This window comes from Hyperoodon ampullatus, assembly GCF_949752795.1.
Source record: "Hyperoodon ampullatus genome assembly, chromosome: 1".
NCBI lineage: Eukaryota > Metazoa > Chordata > Mammalia > Artiodactyla > Ziphiidae > Hyperoodon > Hyperoodon ampullatus.
Window position 1 is genome coordinate 25190989 of NC_136914.1, and position 23839 is coordinate 25214827.

Below are 23839 nucleotides of genomic sequence, written 5' to 3' on the forward strand. Positions count from 1 at the left end.
AAGCTCATGTTTTTTTTTTACAGCAATCCAGTCTGCAACATATTTCTACTAATGAGCTCAGAAAAATACCTACTGCAATCCCATCTCATAAAAGGAAGAAGCCGAGACCCAGAGAGGGGAATTACTCAAGGCTACACAGAAACATATGGAAATAACTAGGACCAGAATCATGATTTGTTGTTCCTTAGACCATTAATTTTCCCACAATCTTTCTGTTTCTGTTGATATTATTTTCATGACACTATTCATACCCATCTCCTCTGATTCAACTACCTCTTCCTAAGATCTGGCTCTCACTGATCTTGCCAGTCATGTCCTAACTGGTATCTCTGATTTCTTCTTTGTAGTCATGCTACACACTACTGCTAGCTTCATGCTTCTGAGACACAGTTCTCACCATACCCAGTGCTCTGCTTGAAATTTTCAAAGACCACTCTTTACAAAATCATGTCTGCATGCCTTGAATGTATCTCCCCAAAATTTATATGTCGATATCGTAACTTCCAGAGTTGCTGATATTAGGAGGTGGGGCCTTTGGAGGCGTTTAGGAGATAAGGATGGAGCCCTCATGAATGGGATTAGTGTTCTTATAAAAGAGACCCCCCAGAGCTCCCTCACCCCTTCTGCCATGTGAGGACACAGCATGCAATTACTGGAGCCAAGTGAACCAGGAGGAGGGCCCTCACCAGAATGTGACTATGTTGGTGCCCTGATTTTGGACTTTCCAGTCTCTAAAACGTCGAGAAATAAATTTCTGTTGTTTCTAAGCTACCCAGTCTGTGGCATTTTGTTAAAGCAGCCCAAAGGGACAAAGATACTTAGCTTGTCATTCAAGGCCTTCTATGATCTGCCCAAACTGAATACCTGCTCACTGTACCTTCACTCAGCCAGTCATTCAACAGATATTCACTGAGTTCCTGTTGCATACTGACACTTTGCCAGGTAACACCAAAATGAATAGGATACAATCTGGTCTTACTCATCAGGGAGCTCATTGTCTAATAGCTTCCTTTAATTACACATGTAAAGAAAAATGTTCTACAAAGGCAAACTTGATTGTTTTATAGGGGTCTTGTCAGAAAAAAAGTTAAGAAATATGGAGAAAAATATTTATACTATAAACAGTTGTTTTGTATTGATGCCTGCTTTATATAGGATAAAATCAGATTCAAATAATATATCAGGGATCTTTGCATTTCTTAACTATTTACTCAAGCTTAAGTAAGTGCTCTTTATTTCTTATGGTCTTGCTAAACCATACAGACCTACTAAATACCACTTAAATAGGAAAAGAGATTAAAAGTTCTTTTTTAACAATAGCTTACCAGGAAGTAGAATGTTGTCTGTGTTTCTTTGGGTCCGGCCCATCAGGACAGGGGTCAGATTCACTGTTGGTTTCTTAAGTGTATTGGGTTTCTTCAGCAATGGTTTTATTTGCTTCTGTGACTTGACAATATTTGCAAGACTACCAGACAATGATTGATTTATATACCGAGTTAAATTAGATAGGGCAATTTGAGTTTTTATTTCAATCACTGATTCCACAGATTCTGTCAGACCTTTCTGAAGAAGCTGAATATCTGGTAGGGAACCTTTTATCCTCTTGGGTATGGTAGCATTCAGTTCTGATATACTTGTAGAAGCATCATGACATATTGTTAAAGCTTCATAGAGAGTCTTGTTAAGTAAAGATAAATTAATGGAAAGATGAATGGATTTTGCTTCCAGTGCTTTAAATCTGGAATTTAGTACCTGTAGCTGTAGAGCCTGGTCTCTCTCATTTGTAGCTACAAAGCCTTTTTTTAGTGAAACATAATAAGGTATGAGAGTCTTGGTCACTTTAGACTCAATGCCTTGCAACCGAGTTTCAAAATTTTTGGAAATTTTTGTGGCTGAGAGTATTTCTTCCTCCAAATGACTCATATTTTGCTGGTATTTTATCACTTGGGAACTGGTTTCATTGATCATTTGAGAAATCTTTTGAAAGTTGGACAGACTTAGTTTTTCATCTTTAGGAATATATGAAAGGGCCTTGGCAACTTGCAGAACAAAGTTATATCTCTGATTGTCATTGACCAAAATCTCAATAGAATCATTCAAACGTTGGAATTGAGAAATAAATGTCAAAATAGTTTCCATATTTTGGGTACATTTGTGATGGACCTCAGGATTATACTTTGTTGTATTTAAAGTCTCTTTTAGCACGTAGTTATCTTGAATGAAGTCAATAGCATTATTTATAATAGTTATTGTCTTATTTAGACCATCTTCCATTTCTAAAGCATGTTCATTGATACGTCTGTCTAAGGAATCCCCACGACTCTGTACTTCGTTTCTAAGTAAGTTGTATCTTTTTGTAAGTTCTTTGATAAGCAAATTTAGACTGCTAACAGCAGTAATCAACTTTTCCACTTTTTTCTTTGTAGCTACTACTTCTTTTGGTTGCTCATATGTCACTGTCTCTCTAAAGGATGCTCCCTGCTCGAGCAAGGGTTGAAGAATCTCCATATCATAAGTCAAATCATTTAGTTGCTCATTCATTTTATCCATCTTATTGTCCATTGGAAAGAGAACCTCAACCAATGTTTGGTTTAAAACTTGTAAATTCTCTTCTGTGTCCTTAATTTGAAATTTAAAATCATCTCTGCATTTGGATAACATGTCTTCACATTCCTCCCTGACAGATTCTTTCTCCATCTCCAAAGCAAGGGTGAGATTGTTAATCTTGCTGTCTTGGGTGTGCAAATCATCGAACATATGCAGCAGCATCAAACCCTGCTTCTTTATAGTCTCATGTAGAGTAGACATGTATTCAGTGACGTTATTGCTAACTGATCCAGCGGCTGGAGCACTCTTCTGATTTGATACTTGTTCAGTTGATAAAAGATGCTCCTGCACGTCCTTCATTTTAGAAAGGGTCTTGTTGAGGGATTCATGATACAGAATGCTCCTTGAGCGCTCCTGTTCTAGAGCACCTTCTAAATGAGTCTGCTTTGCTTCTAGTTCTTTAATAGGCTTCTCACATGTAAAAGTCATTTCTTGTCTTACATTCACAATGCGATTTTTTAGATCCAGTATATCAGTCGAAGTGGGCCTATTTTCTTGCATTAAAACAGACTTTTGCTGGACTGCTACTGAAACCACGGTTTCATTAACTTGTCGAATTATCTGTCTGGTGTTTTCAAGGTCCTCTGAGAGAGTTGATACAGTCTTGAAGAGCTGCGCTATGGTCTCCTGCATGTCATTTTGAAAAATTTTAAATTGTTCTCTTACTATATCTTTCACCAGATCATTAATGCTTTTGGATTTTAGACCTGGAGAAAGAAACAATAAACAACAATAAATGATACATGATTTTAATAATGTAAACTTTCGATAGCTCTAAAAAGATAAAAGTTTGAGACTAAACATTAATGACATGAAATAATAAAAATATCTCTTGACTACATTTACTTATGAAATTAAAAAAAATTACTAGAGTTCATATAAGGTGGTCACCCTCTTAACTGATAAGTCTGAGGGAAAAAATCAGTTGCCGGGAACATGCTAGAATCATAGAACTAAGCTTCTCTGGACAAAGGCATAAAGGAACTACTACCGACTTCAGTTAATACACCCTTGTATGCAATGATTCTAGCCTTAGTCTTGTATGAAAATAAATGGTTTGGGGCTTTCTGCCTTACTAAATAATACCTGATGTTAGCTCATGACTGTTTATTAGGTTTCTAGTACAGTTGACCCTTGAACAATGCAGGGATTGGAGTGCCGACCCTCTGCACAGCTAAAACTCCACATACAATTTATAGCTGGCCCTCCGTTATATCCAAGGTTCCTCTGAATCCACAGTTCCACATCCTTAGATTCAACCAACCAACTGTGGATTGTGTAGTGCTGTAGTATTTACCATTGAAAAAATTCTGCTTATGTAAGTGGACCCAGGAGGTTCAAACCTATGTTGATCAAGGGTCAACTGTAATTAGGTTTCAGAACTTGTGTTTCGAGCTTATAAAATTTAATATATTGACTGCAGAGATGAAATTTAATGAGGTTCCCAGAGGAGGAACAACATGAAGTAATAATCACAAGATTCAACAATAGTTCATAATAACAATAAAATAAAAATAATGAGAGGTTTGAGGATCACAAAACTAAGTCAAATGACAGAAATTTAAGATACACATTGACTCTCATAATATGACATTAATTTTTAGGTGATTTTATTTATTTATTTTTAGTTTGATAATTATTTTTTTAAATATTTCTATTGAAATATAGTTGATTTATAATATCATGACATTAATTCTTAACAAAAAGAGGAGAGGAAACTTGCCACTAATGAAGCACATACTAGTATCTCCCCTTTAGAAAGAATACACTGATCATGGGCCAGAATTATGGATAGTTATAAACGTAGCATTAGAAAAAAAAAAAAAAGGAAACAGAAAAAAAGGGTCTTGAACTATTCAGAACTACTTAGAACAGGAAATAAATATTCAAACATGTAAAAACATAGAAACAAACCTGTTACATACAAAAACAGAAAACGGGAAAAATAAAACATGCTTGAGGCATATTTATAGTACATGGCAATGAAACAGATATAAATGGAAGATATGTTCATTCAAACATGTAGCCAATGTAGCCAATATCTATAAGGTAAAATACAGGCAACATAATACAAAGCATTTTAATCAGGAAGGTCTGTACAATGGGGTATTGTGAAGTAAGTTACGGCTACTATGAAGTCTATTCAAGAAAGATGATTATAGGATAAAAATACATAGTCTCTACATGTCTCTATTTTTGTAAGCAAGTTTTAAAAAGTATTTAAGTTGCTTGAGAGACCTCCATAAAACATATTGTGAAAGAGCAACTATACCAAATAGAATGATGTATTGCTTGAGGGTCTTGATACTAATTAATGTGGCACAAAGACAAAGCTGTGAATGGATAAATATTTCCTTGGAAATCCTAGACCTTAAAGATGCATGTTTTTAATTGATCTTTAGGGTCTAGGATTTCCAGAGTACAAAAATTTATTTTACATTTCTAAACTTAGTGGCAACTGATATAAACTTAAAAGTCTAAAAACTATAAGTAAGTGAAAATCAACTTGTATGTAATAGAGAAAAATAATAAAAGCATGTGAAGTATGAAATAGTAATTAGTGACACACAGCACCAAAGTACTAAGGAAAGGCTTAGAAAAGATTATATAGCTGCAGTTAAGATAAATTATACTGAAACAGTTCTAACTTTTGCATTTACTAACATGAATAATCATACCAAGAAAAGTTTTGAAGTATTTTTATTTTCTAAATTTTCTTTTTTTTTTTTGGTGGTGGTACGCGGGCCTCTCACTGCTTTGGCCTCCCCCGTTGCGGAGCACAGGCTCTGGATGCGCAGGCTCAGCGGCCATGGCTCACGGGCCCAGATGCTCCGCGGCATGTGGGATCCTCCCGGACCGGGGCACGAACCCGTGTCCCCTGCATCAGCAGGCGGACTCTCAACCACTGCGCCACCAGGGAAGCCCTTATTTTCTAAATTTTACTTAGCATTTGACATGTCACTCATTTATACAACAAATCTTCATTGAGTACATTCTAGATGCTGCTACACAGAAAATGAAATTTGAAAAATTAGATTTCTTATACTTAAAATAGAATATATTAGCTTCACTGAGTGTAAGGCACTACTTAATAGCAAAGTTATTTTTATTGCACTTTCTATTTAGTCATTTAGTCATTTCCTATTAGTTAAAACTGTCTTTAGGGCTTCCCTGGTGGCGCAGTGGTTGAGAGTATGCCTGCCGATGCAGGGGACATGGGTTCGTGCCCCAGTCCGGGAGGATCCCACATGTTGTGGAGCAGCTGGGCCCGTGAGTCATGGCCGCTGAGCCTGCACGTCCGGAGCCTGTGCTCCGCAACGGGAGAGGCCACAACAGTGAGAGGCCCGCGTACCGCAAAAACAAACAAACAAAAAACTGTCTTTAATTTTCATGACAAAAACAACTAGATGAAACACAATAAAATAATTAAGGTTAGGAATCAGACTTCCCTAGGATTTATAACCTCATAATTTTGGCTTAAAATGTTTTTCAAGATTGACAAGGAAAAATAAAACTTAAGCGTAATTAAATTAATTAATTAATTGTGGACAATAACAACAGATTTTAACTTCAGCAAGGGAAAAACTACATGATCTGAAAGTCAGAAAAAGAATGAAAATAGGCGAAAACACTGTGATAGGTAAAATTCAGTACAGAATCTTGATCAAATTAATTAGGAAAAAAACAAAGTAAATATTGGAAGGTACTCTCATGCTTTAAAACTTCAATGGAGGCTGGGGGCCCCACCCCAGGGCGAGGAAGAGGAGGAGGAGGAGGAGGGTCAGGAGGGGTTGGCTGAGCTGCAGCTGTCTGTCTGTTCCACACAGGCTACCGGGGAGACGGAGCCCCAGGACTGTTGAAGCCTGGAAGTCCCCTCCCCTCCCCCTCCCCCCTCTGCCGCTTTGTGGCATCCCCCTCCCTCCACCTTTTCCCACTCTGATAATCTAGCCATGACTAGCAGAAGCACAGCCAGGCCCAGTGGGCAGCCCCAGGCCATCAAAATATGTCAGTTCAAATTGGTCCCGCTGGGTGAGTCTGCAGTGGGGAAGTCTAGCCTGGTATTACGTCTTATCAAAGGTCAGTTCCATGAGTACCAGGAGAGCATCCCTGGAGTGGCCTTCCTTACCCAGTTGGTTTGTCTAGCTGACGCAACAGTCAGGTTTGAGATCTGGGACACAGCTGGGCAGGAGCGATACCATAGCTTGGCCCCCATGTACTACAGAGGTGCCCAAGCTGCAACTGTGGTTTTTGACATTACCAATCAGGAAACCTTCGCCCGAGCAAAGACACGGGTAAAGGACCTACAGCGACAGGCCAGTCCTAGCATCGTTATTGCCCTGGCGGGGAACAAAGCTGACCTGGCCAACAAGCGCATGGCAGAGTACGAAGAGGCCCAGGCGTATGCAGATGACAACAGCTTATTGTTTATGGAAACTTCAGCCAAGACAGCTAAGAACCTGAATGATCTCTTCCTGGCAATAGCTAAGAAGTTGCCAAAGTGAACCCCAGGATCTGGGGGGTGCAGCACGCCGAAGCCGGGGTGTGGATCTCCATGAGCAGTCCCAGCAGAACAAGAGCTAGTGTTGTAGCAGCTGAGGGGTGGCTAGCAGCAAACGAGTATGGAGCTAGCACGAGAGCTCAGAAATCACCTCCATCCCCACCGCTCAGCACACAGCCCCTACGGTAACAGCACACTGAGCCCTGGCTCCCGAGGGCTGCCTCTTGACAGCTCCATCATGGCACTTTGTAACGCTTCAGCAACACCGCCAGGCAGCTGTTGCCACTGGCCTCCTACCCCTACGCTGGGGCTTGGGGGGCAGATCCCCCAGGACTTACCTTCCAAATCAAACTTTCTTCACTTTGTATTATAGGTGCAAGACAGTGACCTACTTATCTTTCCTCCTTTTCCTCTTCCCCATTTTTTTCAGAAAACAATTTTTTTGTCTCCTGCCCCTTCCCCTTCTGCTTTTGGTCAGTCTTTGTTCTTGATCCTCTTTTTCTTCCCCTCCCTGGGATGGACAAGGTAGTGAACCCAGGAACTGAGGAAGGAGGTTTCCGGTTCAGTCACATTAGGGGCCCTGGGGGAAAGTAAGCCTCAGAGCAGAGGGGAGTAAGGAAACATCTCCTTTTTGTTTTTATTTGGCTGGAGTTTCTCATATTTGAAAACACCAAGTTGGCCTTGTGGAGGGTGTTTCTAGGTAGAGGTGAGAATGGGAAGGCAAGCTCTCAGGCACCAGGTTGGAGTCTTGTTGTTAGCTAACTGGGCAGAGGTGGAGATGCAGTGTCATCTGTGGCTCAGGAACTCTTCCAAGGCTTACTTTCCCCTCACCCAGCCTCTTAGGTAGCTTCTCCCCCATAGTGGGGGAGATTCTGGACCCCAGAGTCCTCCAAAGAATCTTCATTGGTTGCGTGCATCTTTGGTTCTACTGTGATCTAAACGGACGGACCAGTTTCTGATACCCAGCCTCTGACTTACACATATGCATTTTTTCCTCTCTGGCACTCAGATGGCCTCAGCCCCAGACACTATATCCCCCCTGCAGTTTGCACTTTAATTGATGGTAGTTCAGTTGTGATACTGTTTTATGGGGGTTTTGATTGATTTACCTGCCCTCTTAACTTTTTAATTAAGTGGAATCCGAGGTGTATATGAGGTTTGGGGAGGGGCTGTAGAGAACAGTACCGGTGGCAGCTACTCAAGCCCAATCTCCCCTGCTAGCTTCCTCCAACTCGGATTCTTACTTCACCTATGTTCTGGCCAGCCTAACTCTTGGGTGTAGGTTTACCTTTCCTGAGGAATTAACTGAGCAACTGGAGAGCAGTCTCAGGATAGCATAGGCCGTTGTAGGGGAGTGAAGAAGAGTCAGCAAGAGAGAGGAATTTTCTGTCCTTTCCCAGGGTTCCCATTCAATTTGATCCACCCATTACCACGTCTTTTCTACTTCCCTGTAGATAGGTATGATCTTTATTCCCACTGTACAGTCTGATCTGTCCCCCACCTCCCATCAGGCCCTGTATCTTTTCTCCTTTGTTAGTATCTTCGGTTTGGCCCCTCCATGCTTACCCCCCAAACCCACCCTCCGTGCAACCAGTGATTTAATCCGCGTACCACTAGAGGGGGTAGTACCACAGAGGCCTAATTGTGGCCCCCTAGTATCATAACACCTGTTCCTGTGGACAGGGAACGACTGGCACTGAGGGTCCCTCACAACTGTCTCACATCACCAGAGGACGTTGGTCCTTTCTAAATCTCTAGTCTCTCTTCACATCCCTCATCAGGTATTTTAAGATGTCTTTGGGAAGCCATCAAGGCAAGAGAGAACTCTAAATCCCTTCTTGTTCTAGCCCAGGGTTTTGAGGAAATTGGAGGAAATAAGATAGGAGAGGCCATAGTGACCTAGGATTGGAACCTTTCTGCCCTTTTGGCTTGCAGACTGCCTCCTGTCCCAGAGAAGCTGAGAAATCCATGAAGCTGAGATTCTGAAGGACCCAGCTTAGGTTCTTCCATCTACACCTAAATTCCCTTCCTTTACCAGGGGCAGCCTTAGTTCCCGTGGCCCTGAAACACATACACGTTTTTCCCCTCCTTTTCCCAGCATCCACTAGCCCCCCAAAGCAGCCAGTGCATCCTTACAAGTGGAAGAACTACACCGGCTCCCTTAAGTTTCTTAGAAATGAAGTTCTTTCTCTGTGTAGTTTTCCCCATGGAGCAGTAGTGAAGATGTTTCATTGCCTTGGGGCTGGGAAACCATTTCTCCAGGCTTCTTCTCCCCTCCCCTGCCCCCGTTAGGAACAGGATTGGCCTTAGCTTCTGGGCCTATCTGCTGCCTTCCTTCTACTTTCTATTAGTTCTTCTGCTTTCCTTTGACCTCTGCTGGGCTTAGGGAATCTTAGTTTTTATTTCCCAGCTCTTCATTTTTTAATTCTGATCTTTTTTTTTAAGGGGGGGTATCTTTTTTTCTTTTTTGGCTTCTAAGAAAGGACTTGCCTTTTTTCCCCTTTCTTCCTCTCCCAACATAACAATCGTGGTAACAGAATGCAACTGCTGATTTACCGATGTATTTAATGTAAGTAAAAAAGGAGGAAAAAAAAAAAACCTTCAATGGAAAACTACATTGGGCAAAGGGTAAAAATCACAGCAGTGTCTGAAAAGGAATCAAACACATTATTAGCTTAAAAGCTTGTTTCAGGAAAACAAGCTTTTCAGATAATATTTCTATAATTTGTTACTAAAGAAACAACTGTGCAAGAATCTGATTTTGCAAAGATACATAAAAGTGCTTTATGTCAATATATGAGTGGGCACATCATTTTAACTCTATTTGACTCTGTTTCATGTGACTCATGTGCTTCTACTTCCTAAATGATTTGATATTGTATTTGGTAACAACAGATCTATTTGATTATCAGACACCTGGGCATGTCCCTTCTGTGGTTGTGAATGCATGGCCTATTCATAAGATTCAGATACTTCTTAAGGTGTTGGGGCATTTGATTTTGAACAGTTTCGCTGGCTACTAGCAGATGAAGCACTGCTTCTCAACTTGGATGTAGAGTAAGCGAGAGAAGGGGTGGTGGTTTTAGGAAAAGACAGTGCCTTGGGGGTGAATTTAGTTTTTGTTTCCTGTATAAACATTCATTAACTGCAAGCCATCTGGTTCTCATAATTGATTGTGCTCAGTACATGATTAACGTGTCCTGTTGAAGAGGGAATACTGTTGTTGTTGCTATGAGTGTGTATTTTTTCCCATGTCAGGGTCAGAATTTTTGTTAGTAGGTTCATAAAAAGCTGTTGACAGGCCTAATTCACTCAGGTTATGATAACCAAATTCTGCTGAACAAATTTCATTACTGTGGTTATAGTCAATTATGTACTGTTCCTATTTGAATTCTTTCTCATGCTCACTTCAGGGAAAATATATTCCTCTCTCAGGCTTGCCATGGGTAAGTTTTAGCCATAGGGAGCATGCCAGAAATGTAGGACAGAGTCTTTCAGTTGGTTAATAGCACCAGTAATTTGCATGATTAAAAAAAATCATGACTGCTCTGTACTGGTAAAGGATATGGAAATCACCTTTTTATTTCTTTTACCTGTGAACCACATAAAATAGAGAAAAAATAACTTGTGAGTGATAGAAATGGGGTGTTCAGTGAGTATGTTTTATGTATAAAACAAAATGAAAGGGACCAATAATCCTGAAACTTGGGAACAAACAATAAGCCCAGTGAATTGAGATGCGCCTAGTAACCAAAATACTTGTCTAGAATATCTGTGTGCTACCTGAAACCTCTGCCAAATTAACTCCCCCTGATCCATTATCTATCAGTTGAGATGGTTTTTCTTTGCAGAAACCTTCCCTGAAGTCTAAGACTGGATTTACTGAAACAATCAAGGGGTCCCACTGTATTGTACATAACACTACCATGGCAATTTCTCACTATATATTCAGCATAAATCTCTCTGGTAGGCAGATAAATGCTGCCCCACGTAAGATGTTCACACCCTAATGCCCTTAACCTGTGAATATGCTACCTTCCATGGCACAAGGGCCTGGACATATGTGATTAAGGTTAAGAACCTTGAAATGAGGAGATTATCCCGGATTATCCAGATGGGTCCAATGTAATCATATGGGTCCTTAAAGAGGAAGAAGGCAGAAGAGTGGGCCTGAGAGCCGCCATGAGGGCTCACCAAGGCAACAAGCCAAGAAATGCAGTGGCTTCCAGAAGCTGGGAAAAAGCCAGCTTACAGTCATCCAGAAAATGGAATCTCAATCCTACAACCCCAAGAAAATGAATCCTAACAACTCAAATTAGCAGGAAATGGATCATCCTGTAGATTCTCCAGAAAGGAACACAGCCTGCTATTTTAAGAGCACAAAATTCAGGCAAAACTGACTCACATTTCTATGAATAACAAGCTGATATGTTTTAGAATATATTTCATTGATTATATTCCATGAGCGAGATACTTTCTGGGATAATAATGCACTTTAGATTTATCCTCAATATCTTCATCAACATTAAGATAACCATGGATCTAGCTGTCCCTGATAATCATCCCTTAACCTCCTCTTTATCTTGAGCTGTGAACCACAACTGAAGCAGATTAAGTATGGCTCATTTTAACTATAAAGGAATACAAGTTAGACTGTAACTAGGTACATAATGTCAATAAGTCAGATGAAATATTCAGTCAAAAAGTTGACTATATTAGTAAAAAATATTTAGATGCTTCAAGTTATTTCAGAAATTGAGGGATTTAAAAGTATCTTATTCAAAAAAAGTCTTAGACTTCTCTATCACCCAATCTAAAGCAAAGATCCCAAAATGATGTGAGAAAAGATAAATGAGTCATTTGCTATTTATCTCAACTGAATGAATAATTTATTTTCCTTTTACCTTTTAGAAAAGATTGAAATTCCCTGCCTTTATCTTCATTGATTTTCTCTTCTAGTGAGGAGTATGTGTCCTTTATATCACTCACGGCCAAAGAAATATTGTCAATCTTCTTCTGTAGAAGGGTCAGTTTCATTGCCTGGTAGTTCATCTGGTCAGTCATTTTTTGTGTCACTGCTGCATATAGAAGAAGAGAAAATGGGAAACGTTTAAAAATACATATTTAAAAACCACTCAAATTTCATGATAGATTGAAAGGTAATTCGAATAAGCCATGTTTGCACTTCATATTTGAAAATATAGATTATATGCACTTAGCAAATGGCATCCTGAATTTTATACTAATATTTAGGGGTAGAAATTTGTAAAAAGCATGCTAATATCTTAGATTTCTAAAATGTTTTAACTTTGTCCAGAATTTTCAGTCTCTCTTTTGCTAACCTTAAAGAGTTGTTGTTAAACTTTCAATAGATGAGGAAATTGAGGGTCAGAAAACTGAAATACCTTGCTTGAGGTTACAAAGCTAATGCTTTATCTTCTGCTTTCAAATCCACTGCTCCAGCATTAAATAGATGTAACCATATATATATATACACACACATATGTATATATACTACATGTATATATGTAGTTTGTATCTATAGTCTGAGAATTTTATTCTTTACTGAGGTATTCTTTAGAGAGATAAAGAGATTCAGAATTTGGTTAGAATCACTTTATAAAGCAATGATACTTTCCATGCCATTACACATGCATTTCAATAATTCAAGGAGGATTTTATGGTATCTTGTGAAAATACTGAATTTCAGTCCCTTAAAAAAATTTGAGTACAGATCCTAAGCTGTATTCACCTGCATTCTTAAAGAGATCCCCTTAAATCAGATTTCTCAATTTGAGTGCCTTATTTTCTATGACTAGCTATATGCCAAGCATAGTGAGATTTTTTAGCAGTAACCAACTTTATGTTTCTAAGAGATGAGGTTAAGTCTAAAAGGAATGGTAAAATATTTATGATTAGAAAGATGAGAAAATACGTAACATGCCAACTTTAGATCAACACGAGGTTCTTGTTGATTCTGAGCCACAATTCTTTGCCCTAGTCAGTGAGCAATACCCCTTAGTGATCTCTTATCAACCAAGGGAAGGGAGCCTTCTTAGCTCCCTTAAAATGATCCAGTCCGCCCATCCATGTCAAGGTTCTTCCATGATTGTACTCTTTGCAGGACAAAAGTTTGATTTCATTTTGGAAACCTGTGATTTCCTTATAACCTAGTATGACAGCATTTTTATTCTCCTTCCGTGTCTGCACACAGAGCTCTAATAATTACACATGTTCCCTTCAGGCTGGGAACCTGCAGCTCACCCACAGTTTCTCCCAACATGCAAATAGAAAAGGATCGAGAGGTATGTTAATGTCACCATCAAACGTTTGACAGCCAAGTGATGTCTTGTTTGGAAGTCATCATGAATAGTGTTGACAATGATTGGGTTAGGGATGACAGTAATTACAGTCTGTGACCTGGGTCACCACAGTCTTGCTGCTGCTGCTCGGGTGTCCCTCTGCCACCTGCCGCGTGACTCTCAGCCTGGTTGCTGTGTATCAGCTGCTGTTGTTCCTGGGCTAGATGGAAGCGAAAAGAGAAGAGAGAGAGTTAAGCACTGGGGACCGCCTCATTTTTTCCAGTCCTGAGCAGCAATATGGCTGCTGTGCATTTTCCCGTGTGCTGAAGCTTGATGGTCAGCGATGATTGCAGAATAAGAGGCTCCGCCCCCATCCACAGGGTGATGTGCTCCCACATTGGTATTGGAAGTGCAAGACTCTAGTTCTGTTTGGAAAAAATAAAATTATTAAGGTTTCCTTTTAGGTGAAAATGGGTGGTAGTTTGGGGAAGCCGTGTAAACCGGGGTATGTAAACTGCCGGCATGATTGAGAGGAACCTTAAAATCAGCTGTGTTAAAAGCGAGAGCAGCTTTCTAAGTGGACTGTCACAAAGAAGTCTTGTTTAACAATGCAGTTTCCAACTGATGGCCACTTGGAAGTAAGGGAGAGCTACAGGTTCTTTACTAAAAGAATACCTACGTAATAGTGCCACGTAAATGGGTTGTTCCCAGATTTTTAAGAAATGCATAGACTCAAAACATAAGGACTGCATGTAAAAGTAAATCGTTATAGGGCATGTCTCGAGGGGATCAATGTAAAATCAGTGAAATTTCAGAAAAATAGAAATTCTTATAAAGTAAATTTACTCTATTAAAGAATTGCTTCTCATTTCCCATGAATCAAGTAATATTTTAAATGGCAATATAATTTTTCATTGGGGAAAACAATTTAGAGGGAAGATTTATTAAACATATTGAACACATCAAGTAAGGTATGTCTGTAATTTGCAGACTTCTAATGAACAAATTTATTCATGGAAGTCTGCATATCAGACATGAGAAAATAAGCATTTGGTGTCTGTGCTTCTTCCCATGTGAAATTATGTACCAATGAAACTGCACCTCTGGCACATGTAAATTATGCTCCCTAAGGCATATGTGGCTGGGACAATAATATTAAAGCATCTCTACTCCATAGAAAATATATTTGCCACTAATTTGAGTTAGTCTCTATTGTTAGATTGAATTTTGCATTGCTTTCTTCAGGGCATTGAGCTAAATTAATGAATCTCCATTCATGTCCAAGGTTTTTGCTTTGATTTTGTTTCTTCTTTTTCTCCACTGCATAATAGATGGTCCTGCATAACTGTTGATTTATTTGGTGGAAGAACACAATCTGTAGCTTGGGGAAAAGTGTATGTATTTGAGGGCTGCAGTAGGTGGTGAAAAGTATTAAATTTCTGCTAGATCCTAGTATAAAGTTCTTATAGCCCCAATTCAAATTAATTCATACAAATATATCTGCTAAATAATTGTATGGTTTTTAAAATCAAGGTTCCTTCTTAGATGATGTAACAAAGCATTTTCCTGGCAGCTAAAATCTATCTACCCAGTAGGGTTACCAGAGAGTAAAGCAATGATTCTCAAACCAGGGTCTCTGAATCAGCAGTATCAACATCACCTGGGAACTTTTAAAAATACAACTTCTGGGCCCCATCCCAGGCCTGCTAATTTAAGAAACTCTGGAGTGAGTCAGCAATGTGTGATTTAACAAGCTCTCCAGCTGATTCCAATGCACATGAAAGTTTGAGAACCACTGGAGTAGAGCATCGAGATACATCTTCCTTAGCAACTTCCCACCTCGCTATTCCCTGTTTCTCTTAGCAGTGCAAGAGTGTTCAGGATACAGACTTGTAAATATTACAGCAAAAGGAACAGGTGGGTTTAACAGAATGAACAAATTGGTCTTTTCATTGTTTTACTGTTTACCTTTCTGAGCTAGATCATAGGAAACCAAAAAGGGCTGGTGTATTGAAATGCATACCACGACTTGGTAGGCAGAAGACTTTGTTAGGAAGCAATGTGTAGTTATGGTAAAAACAAAGACCATATTGTTTTGTGACATACAACAAGGTTGCTCTTCACATTTCTTTTTCTATCATTAACTTCTAATGCATATTATGTTTTTGCTTTGTTTTTTTACGTTTCTTTAGAATAGTGATTTTTCATCATGGGTGGAAATCAGAAGCATCTGTTAACTTTGAAACACTAAGTGTTAATGTTTTGTCCATCCCCCTCCCACCCATCTGAAGATTATGATTCAGGAACTCTGTTCTGGGGAATTGAGCATGTGTGTACAGAGGTTTTTAAACTCTGCAGGTGATTGCGATGTATGACCCTGGTTAAGAAGCACTAATTTAGAACAAATTTCAAAATTTTCTAATTCTAATAAGTAAATTCAATGGTGTAAGGCAGAAAATACCAGATGTTTAAGTTAAAAATTGCAGTCCAGAAATGGATCTTCAGAGATTATTCAACAGCCGTAAGTGCTTATTGATAACAAGAGCATATGTTAAAGACTTGACTTATTAAAACTCTAGTGAATAAAAACCTGTACTCTCCTACCATTCCATAGAGAAGCGGGCCTTTACAAGGAGTAAGTGAAGCGGGGTGGATGTGGAGGATGATTGTCACAGTTCGCGACTCCCTAGTATAGATGATATTATTCTCTCTGTTGTTAGGACACAAGATCCCTGAAGAGGGACTCCTAAGCATGAATGCATGTGAAGTGTCTGAGCCACCTCCCCAGAGATCAGACCTAGAGTCCACTTAAAATTGTAGAATGTCTCAGAAATAAAAGGGCCTTTCCGCTCAAAGCCTAGGCTATAGCTCCTGACTCCCACCTGGTAACATTCCACATACCCCAACTCCAAAACTGTATTTAGTCAGTATGCACCGGTGTGACCTAGCAATTATTAAAATACTGAAATACAGCCATACCTATTGGCAAATATATAAAGTGTAATAACTGATACAATTAATTATAAAAATCAAAATATTTTTTTATTTCAACAGTATTTTATTATTTTCAGTGTCTCCCTTAATTAAATTTATTCTTAAATATTTGTTCTTTTTAATGCTACAGAAAATGGAATTTTTTTTATAAAAATCAAAATATTAACTTATTCCAAGTTAATTGTGGGTGCATGATAATGATAAAAGATAAATCTTGTAGGATACATGATAAATGTATGGAATTCCTATTATAATAACATCCGAGAACCGTTTTTCAGAACTAGCAGTTTGTTGGGCCCGTTTCATGCACTACATAGATTTTATGAAACATTCTATGTTTTGGCAGAATCATCAGTTTATCATTATGTGTGATTTATGTAGTAGTTAGAATTTCCAAATTGTTTGGTACTTACTTTAGTTTACTTGCTAGTACTAATTGTCCTCAGCACATAATTTTTGCTAAATATTATTAAAGAATTGATAATCAATTATTGAAAACACTGGAAGAGACAAAAGTTTAAATTTTCGAAGTATTTCTTTTAGATATCATGAGTTGGAATTTTTTGAATCTAAGAAAAAAACAGAAATGTTTTCAATAATGAACCTAGTCCTGGATTATCTAATATACAGTGCAAAAATCAGTTAGTCTGGGACATCTTTTGATATATAAAATATCAAAGTCAAAAATATCAAATCAATATCAAAAATCAGCTCAATTTAAAATGTAATTTGTATTTTTGAAATAAAATCAGCTTGATTTTCAATAAAAATTAGTGGACTATTTTTACTTAATATATAAATGTTGATTTCAAATAATGATATAAATTTGTATCATTTAAAATAAAAATTGGGCTTCCTTGGTGGCGGAGTGGTTAAGAATTCACCTGCCAATGCAGGGGACACGGGTTTGAGCCCTGGTTTGGGAAGATCCCATATGCCGCCGAACGACTAAGCCCGTGAACCACAACTACTGAGCCTGAGCTCTAAGGCCCACGAGCCACAACTACTGAAGCCCACATGCCCTAGAGCCCGTGGTCCAAACAAGAGAAGCCAATGCAATGAGAAGCCCGCGCACCACAACACAGAGTAGCCCCCTCTCGCTGCAACTAGAGAAAGCCTGCGCGCAGCAATGGAGACCCAACACAGCCAAAAAATAAATAAATTAATTAATTAATAAAAAAAGTAAACCCTCAATACTGATCTAAATAAAATAATAATACAAGCCTATAAAAAAAAGTAAAATAAAAATTACTAGACTTATTTGTCCTCATAATGACATTCAGTTTCTGTTAAAATTCATTTGTGATCAAGAGAAAAATATTAAAGAACTTTATGAAATTAGTCTCATGAAATAAGCTTTTATAATAATAAAAATTTTCAAGTTAAGCAAACCTTTTGAAATAAAAAACTTCAAAAACACTTTATCAAGTATGTTAATAAAAATCAATAAAATAAAAATATTTAGAAAAAATTAGAACTTTTAACATTATCATATAACTGAAATAGTAGATCATTTCAGAAAAGAAAAATATTATGGAAGTTATCTGACAAAATAATTCTGATATAAGAATATCATTTCAAATCAGTTTTACGTTTAGCATTTGGAAAACAAGTTTTTTACAAAAACAAAAAAGAGAATTGGTTTTCAGAAATGACAGTCTAATAGAAATGTCAATCCTTTTTTAACTTTATAAGGGAAAAAATATTCCCCTTTTTAAACTGGAAATAACTTGAAAACTGATAAAAGATATTTTACATATGAAAAATGTTTATACATAATATTTGACACAAAAATTAATAAGGGATAAACTACATGAGAAGACATAGATTTTCTAATAAATCATATGAAAATGAAATTTTTATGACAAAACTCAAAAGTATAATAAATGTTTAAGTTCCTTGATTTATGATGCCCTAAATTTGACCAAATGATGTTTGCAAAGCTCTATGAATTAATTAAATAGGATATTCCTACAAGAATTTTTATGCTTTAGTTAATAATAAATATACTGAATATTTAAAAATGCACACACTATTTAAGTACTGAAAAAAAAAGGAATGCAATCACTGTTAACTCAGTAGTGGCTAGTAGATAATTCAGCAGGATGGCAATATCATTGATGTTAAAAGAAATTATAAACATACTGAGATTTCCTGTTACCTAATGGCTCTAAATCTGATGGAGAAATCTCTAAAGGAGATGGAGGCAGTTACCTATATTAAATCATCTCTCTGACATCATTTAGCTGGTGTCATCCATGTCAAAAGAAAGAGCACACCAATAATTTGTAGAAATTAATAAGCTGTTTAGAAATTATTTGAATGATAAACGAGTGATTTGTGTTATGGCTTATATTACTTGGTATGTAGTTTATAATACAGATAACATATGCATTAACTTAAGAAAATAAAAAGTAATGCATTCTTAATTTTTATATTAACGTATATATTAATTGATACTGAGTCAGTGGATACTGAGTCAGTTGTCAAATGTTTGAATATGACCCCTGCCCCTTCTTACCCCATCCTCATAATCAAGAGGCAGATTGGTTGAGGCGCTCAAGATCCTGACTAAGGTGGAGCAACCTCAATAAAAATCACAACAGCATTTTACATAGGGTTTATTTCCAGGGGCTCAAAATACTATGCTAAAGCTTTATTATAAATCATAAGGCATTATTTTATATTGCATTATCATATTCTAATGAAATTGGGTCTCTTCATCTCTTTACAAAGTATTACATCTTGCATAGTTAATGTAGAGATTATTACATTGCATTTCATTGAATATTCTCCACTTGAAAAGTACTGGCAAAGCAGGGAATCATGCCCACACATGCACATACACTCACATTCACACAAGGGGAAGTAGGGGGTATTTTATGTGTGCCCCATTTCTATTTGAGGGGGGGTAATTCATCAAGTCATAGTTCTCTCTTTGCCACTCAGCCCAGGCAAGATCCTGAATGTGCAAGAAGTGAAAACAAACCTAGGTTAGAGGGAAAGGGTCAAGAACAGAAAGGAGGTAAACAAAAAGAATTCAAGAGTAATTTTCTATTGACCTTAGGGTCAAAAGAATTTCAAATAAGTTTTATTCATGCAATCTGGAAAAATCCTATTGCACTGCAAATGAGAGAATAGAAAGTGACATACTAGAGAAAATCAGCAAATTAGAAATAAAAACTAAAAAGATAAGAAAAAAATTTTAAAGCAGTGACAAGTAGGAGAAGAGATATTAAATAAAGAAAGCTTTCAGGAAGAAAAAAAGAAATAAATTGAAAGGGATAAAGATTAACACATAGAAGTATTGAGTGGAAGTCTTTAGTTTTCTTGCATACTCATTTTTGGTGATTCACTCCTCAGTATGTGGAAACATAATATCTATGAAATAAAAATGAAAATTTCTCCATATTTTTGTAAAGTTTTAAAGAGACTGATTTGAAAGAAAATGTAATTGGAAAAATCCTTTCAATATTGAATTACAAAAACTAATGTGATTGTGTGTGTGTGTGTGTGTGTGTGTGTGTGTGCATAAAAGTTTCCATTTGCTCTTAGCTATAGTTATTTTTAAATTAATTGTTTTAGGAGGAAATAGGTGAGGAAATTATACTCCTAATTGTAAAAGAAACAACTATTAAGCATCACACAAAGATCTTTGAGATCCAATTGTCATATGAACCTCTTTTCTCTGGAATTCATTGGATGGGGTCTGTGAAAACCTGAAATACCTGTTTAGCAAATTCAATAGTTTGTTATCTTTTCTTAGCTCTGTTTGTTGACTGGAGTTCAATACTTGCATTCATCCCAATTTATTTCTCAGTATTTAGCTGGTGGAGAAGCACTGATAGGATCTCTGACAGCGGAGTCAGTTACTCTCCTGTGATAAAATTCCTGGTTGATCGATGCTCTTTTATTTTTTCATTTAGCAATCTTTCTGTCTTCCCCACGTATTCTCTACCACAGGACTGCCACGATTCTAGGTTTTCCAGGCAATGTATCTTATCTTGCACTTAAGCACAGACCTTTGCTTTGTTCCACAGGGCCCAAATTTCTGTCTCTCTTTTTTGATCCTTTCTAAGATATTGGAGCTGAGACAGAAGGGCATTTATTTAAGTCAAATAATTTCCAGAGACCTTTATGTACTTCTCATTTTTAAAAAAAAATTCAATATATTTTAAAAATTGGGTTTCTTTTCTCTCTTCTCCCAATACAATTACTCTTTTTTCCTTGCACTAGAAACTCTGATCTTGGTGGATCAAGGACTTAGAGAAGCAAGGTCAGCAAGTGTCAAGAGCAACCGTTTTCTTATTAGGTGATTTTTCTTTCTTTCTTTCTTTTAATTAGACAGGTATTATTTGTGAGGTTTGTTTTTTTTTTTTTCCTTCCAGGCTTTTGAGGCATACCGTGGAAGTCATTAATGGCAACTCAGTAATGAGGAAGCTTGCTCTCTCTGCCTTAGAAACAGAAACTTTCCTGTGTGGCTTGACAAGACCAGTTTCCAGCCAATTCTTTGATATCAACTGAATGCTTGCATGATGATGTTCACTACATATGTAAAGATTTACCGAGATTTAGTAGTTAAACAGTAGAATGCAGTTTTATGCAACAAAGGTCCCTGGTGTTTTTTGACTAAATGTATCATAATTTTATTGAGCAAGATGCTTACAGGAGGTAATGTTCTTTTTCAAAGAGGAAAGCATTAATCACCACCGAGGAGAACCAGATATGCAAAAATATAAGAAATACAGGTTTTTTTTTTCTGTTTTAAATATTATAACTTTTATGGCATAGTAATTGGAGTAATATTTAAAATAATCTTACTAGAGAAGCCCCATATATAAAATGTTAGTTACAATAGCTCTTACATAATTTATTGAATTAGTACACACTTGTGAAATGAAATATTTGTATATATTCATAACATATGGCAGGGTTAGTTCATTCCAATTACTGCATAATTGCATTTTTTAACATTCATAATAACTGTGATAGATTTTATAAAGCACAATTTTATAAAATATCCTTTCCCTACTTAAAGGATCTGATTAAAGCTGACTGGATTTTGTTTTGTTTTGTTTTTTGTTAATTTTTTTAACATCTTCATTGGAGTATAATTGCTTTACAATGTTGTGTTAGTTTCTGCTGTATAACAGAGTGAATCAGTTATACATATACATATATCCCCATATCCCTTCCCTCTTGCATCTCCCTCCCACCCTCCCTATCCCACCCCTCTAGGTGGTCACAGAGCACTGAACTGATCTCCCTGTGCTACGCGGCTGCTTCCCATGTGGCACATATATACAATGGAATATTACTCAGCCATAAAAAGAAACGAAATTGAGTTTTTTGTAGTGAGGTGGATGCACTGAGAGTCTGTCATACAGAGTGAAGTAAGTCAGAAAGAGAAAAACAAATACCATGTTCTGACTGGAGTTTGTAAAAACAGATTTGTAAAGAAGTTTTTTTTTTTTTCCTCCTCTCTGATCTAACATTATTTGAACTTAAATCCCTGTACTTTGTGTCATTAGAGCAAAGCCACAATTTCCTTGTACTACTTTAGAACATTTTAGAGACATCTACTGGAAAAGCAAATTATTGCAAATTTTATAAAATTGGCTTAAAAAGTATGTTGTTACTGACATCTCAAAAAACTTTCTCGCATATCATATCACAAATCTAGCTCCTTTTCTGAGACAAACTCGTTGACCCTCAAAAAGATATAACAAATGTAAAATATATAAAAAGTATTACTTTGCCGTTGGACTTAATGCTCCTTTTTTTCCCAGCAAAACTCTATTCACTTAGACTTCTTAAAACTTAGTTTCTTCTTGACAGTATGACTAACATTTTTAATAAACTGATCTAGAACTTATTGCCAGAATTTTGATTATCTGAGTTGCAGCAAAAAGAGCATGTGTGGAGGGTTAGTAATATTATAAACAGCATATTGGAGAATAAGACAACAGGAATAATTGCCCCATGGATTCTTTTTTAACTCTTTATTTTATATTGGAGTATAGGTGATTAACAATGTTGTGTTAGTGTCAGGTGTATAGCAAAGTGATTCAGTTATACATATACATGGATCTGTTGTTTTTCAAATTCTTTGGACCCGAATTTTGAATCACAACATCCTTTCTGAACAGGTTGGGGATGGGTCTATGGAGAGAGAGAGAGACAGAAAAAGAAAAAGAGAGGATAGAAAGTGAAGGAGGAGAAATAAACAAGAGTACGGTTGCCAGCAATTCCATTTTATTCCTGATCTACTGATTTTTTTATATATTTAAAAAGACCTCCCTACTGCAATTTAAATTAAAATTGTTACTTTTTCTATTATGAAATTAATTTTGTTGTGGGGAGGAAACTTGTTGGGGAAACAGGGAGTTGTGAAATTCATGTAATAGTTTATAAATTTTCTGTGAATAAAATAATTTCCTCTTGTTGTAAAGGACTAGCACTGAAGTAATTATCACGGTAGCTACATAACCAGGTTTCCCAAACCCTTGAGGGCTCTGAAGAGCTTTAAAGAATGGATCAGCCACACTGATTATTCTTGCCATATTTGGAGCTGCTTGTCATATGAAACAGTGTGGAGAGTGCTGTCAAAGGAAACCTGACAATTTTCTCTCCCACATAAGAATAAAAGACTGTTGGCACATATATAAAGTGTGATGAAAAGGGGAGGGGGACCTTGGCACATAATTGGGTAGGAATCAGAAGGAAAATATGTGCACCTCCCCACCCCCTGCTCCAAGGATAGATGAGATAATGAAGAATGGTTCAAGGGACAAAGGGACTCATTAGTTCTTGATACTACCAGTGCATCAATTGCAGTAATAAAAAAATTCAACAGCTTTTATGTACTTCAATAAAAGTGAAGACTAGGATGGTCAGGATATCGTAGGGAGCAACAGTAGGTTCTTTTGGAATCACAGTTGTATTAGAGTTGATTGTATGACAAAATGACACAATGGGCATATCTGCCATCAGAAAAGTATTCCTACCATAGATTTCAATAGAAAGAAGTCCTTCCCACAGCAGCTTAATCAGCACATACCTGAATTATGAGTAATTCTAGTTACAGTATTGTGACAGAAAGTCACAGAACTGTTCTGGGACATTTTTGTTAATGGGGATTCAAGATAACGATGTGTGAATCCAGTATTAAAGATATCCACAGGTTGCTTCCATTAGAACATGAGGTGTTAACAATCAAAGCTAAACTGTTTGAATTCCATTTAAGTATTTCATATAATACATTTTTTAAAAAGGGAAAAATAGTACATAGCAGGTATTCAAAACTGTCAACTAGTCTTGTTTCTTGTGTGTATATTTATAATGATGGAATTCTATGTTCTTCCCTCCTAGGCATATACAGTCTGTCATAGTGATTAATAATCGATTAGCAGGTATAAAAGGAAGAAGAAGCATGAAA

At 37.1% G+C, this 23839-nt stretch overlaps 2 protein-coding genes across 2 annotated transcripts in view; one reads left to right on the plus strand and one right to left on the minus strand.

Annotated features, from left to right (window-relative positions):
- The window catches only part of MMRN1 (multimerin 1), a gene marked incomplete at both ends in the record, with an annotated part of 63984 nt that overhangs the window by 14228 nt on the left and 25917 nt on the right, over window positions 1-23839 (minus strand). Inside the window, 3 exons of the mRNA XM_079704757.1 lie at window positions 1326-3314; window positions 12010-12183; window positions 13526-13627. Of these exons, the coding sequence (XP_079560883.1) occupies window positions 1326-3314; window positions 12010-12183; window positions 13526-13627 (2265 nt within the window). The remainder of the gene's footprint in view (window positions 1-1325; window positions 3315-12009; window positions 12184-13525; window positions 13628-23839) is intronic.
- Window positions 6558-7109, plus strand: LOC307053382 (ras-related protein Rab-5B-like; the record flags this gene model as incomplete). Its single annotated transcript, XM_079704771.1, has 1 exon — window positions 6558-7109. The coding sequence occupies one exon, from the start codon at window positions 6558-6560 to the stop codon at window positions 7107-7109; it is 552 nt and encodes a 183-aa protein (XP_079560897.1).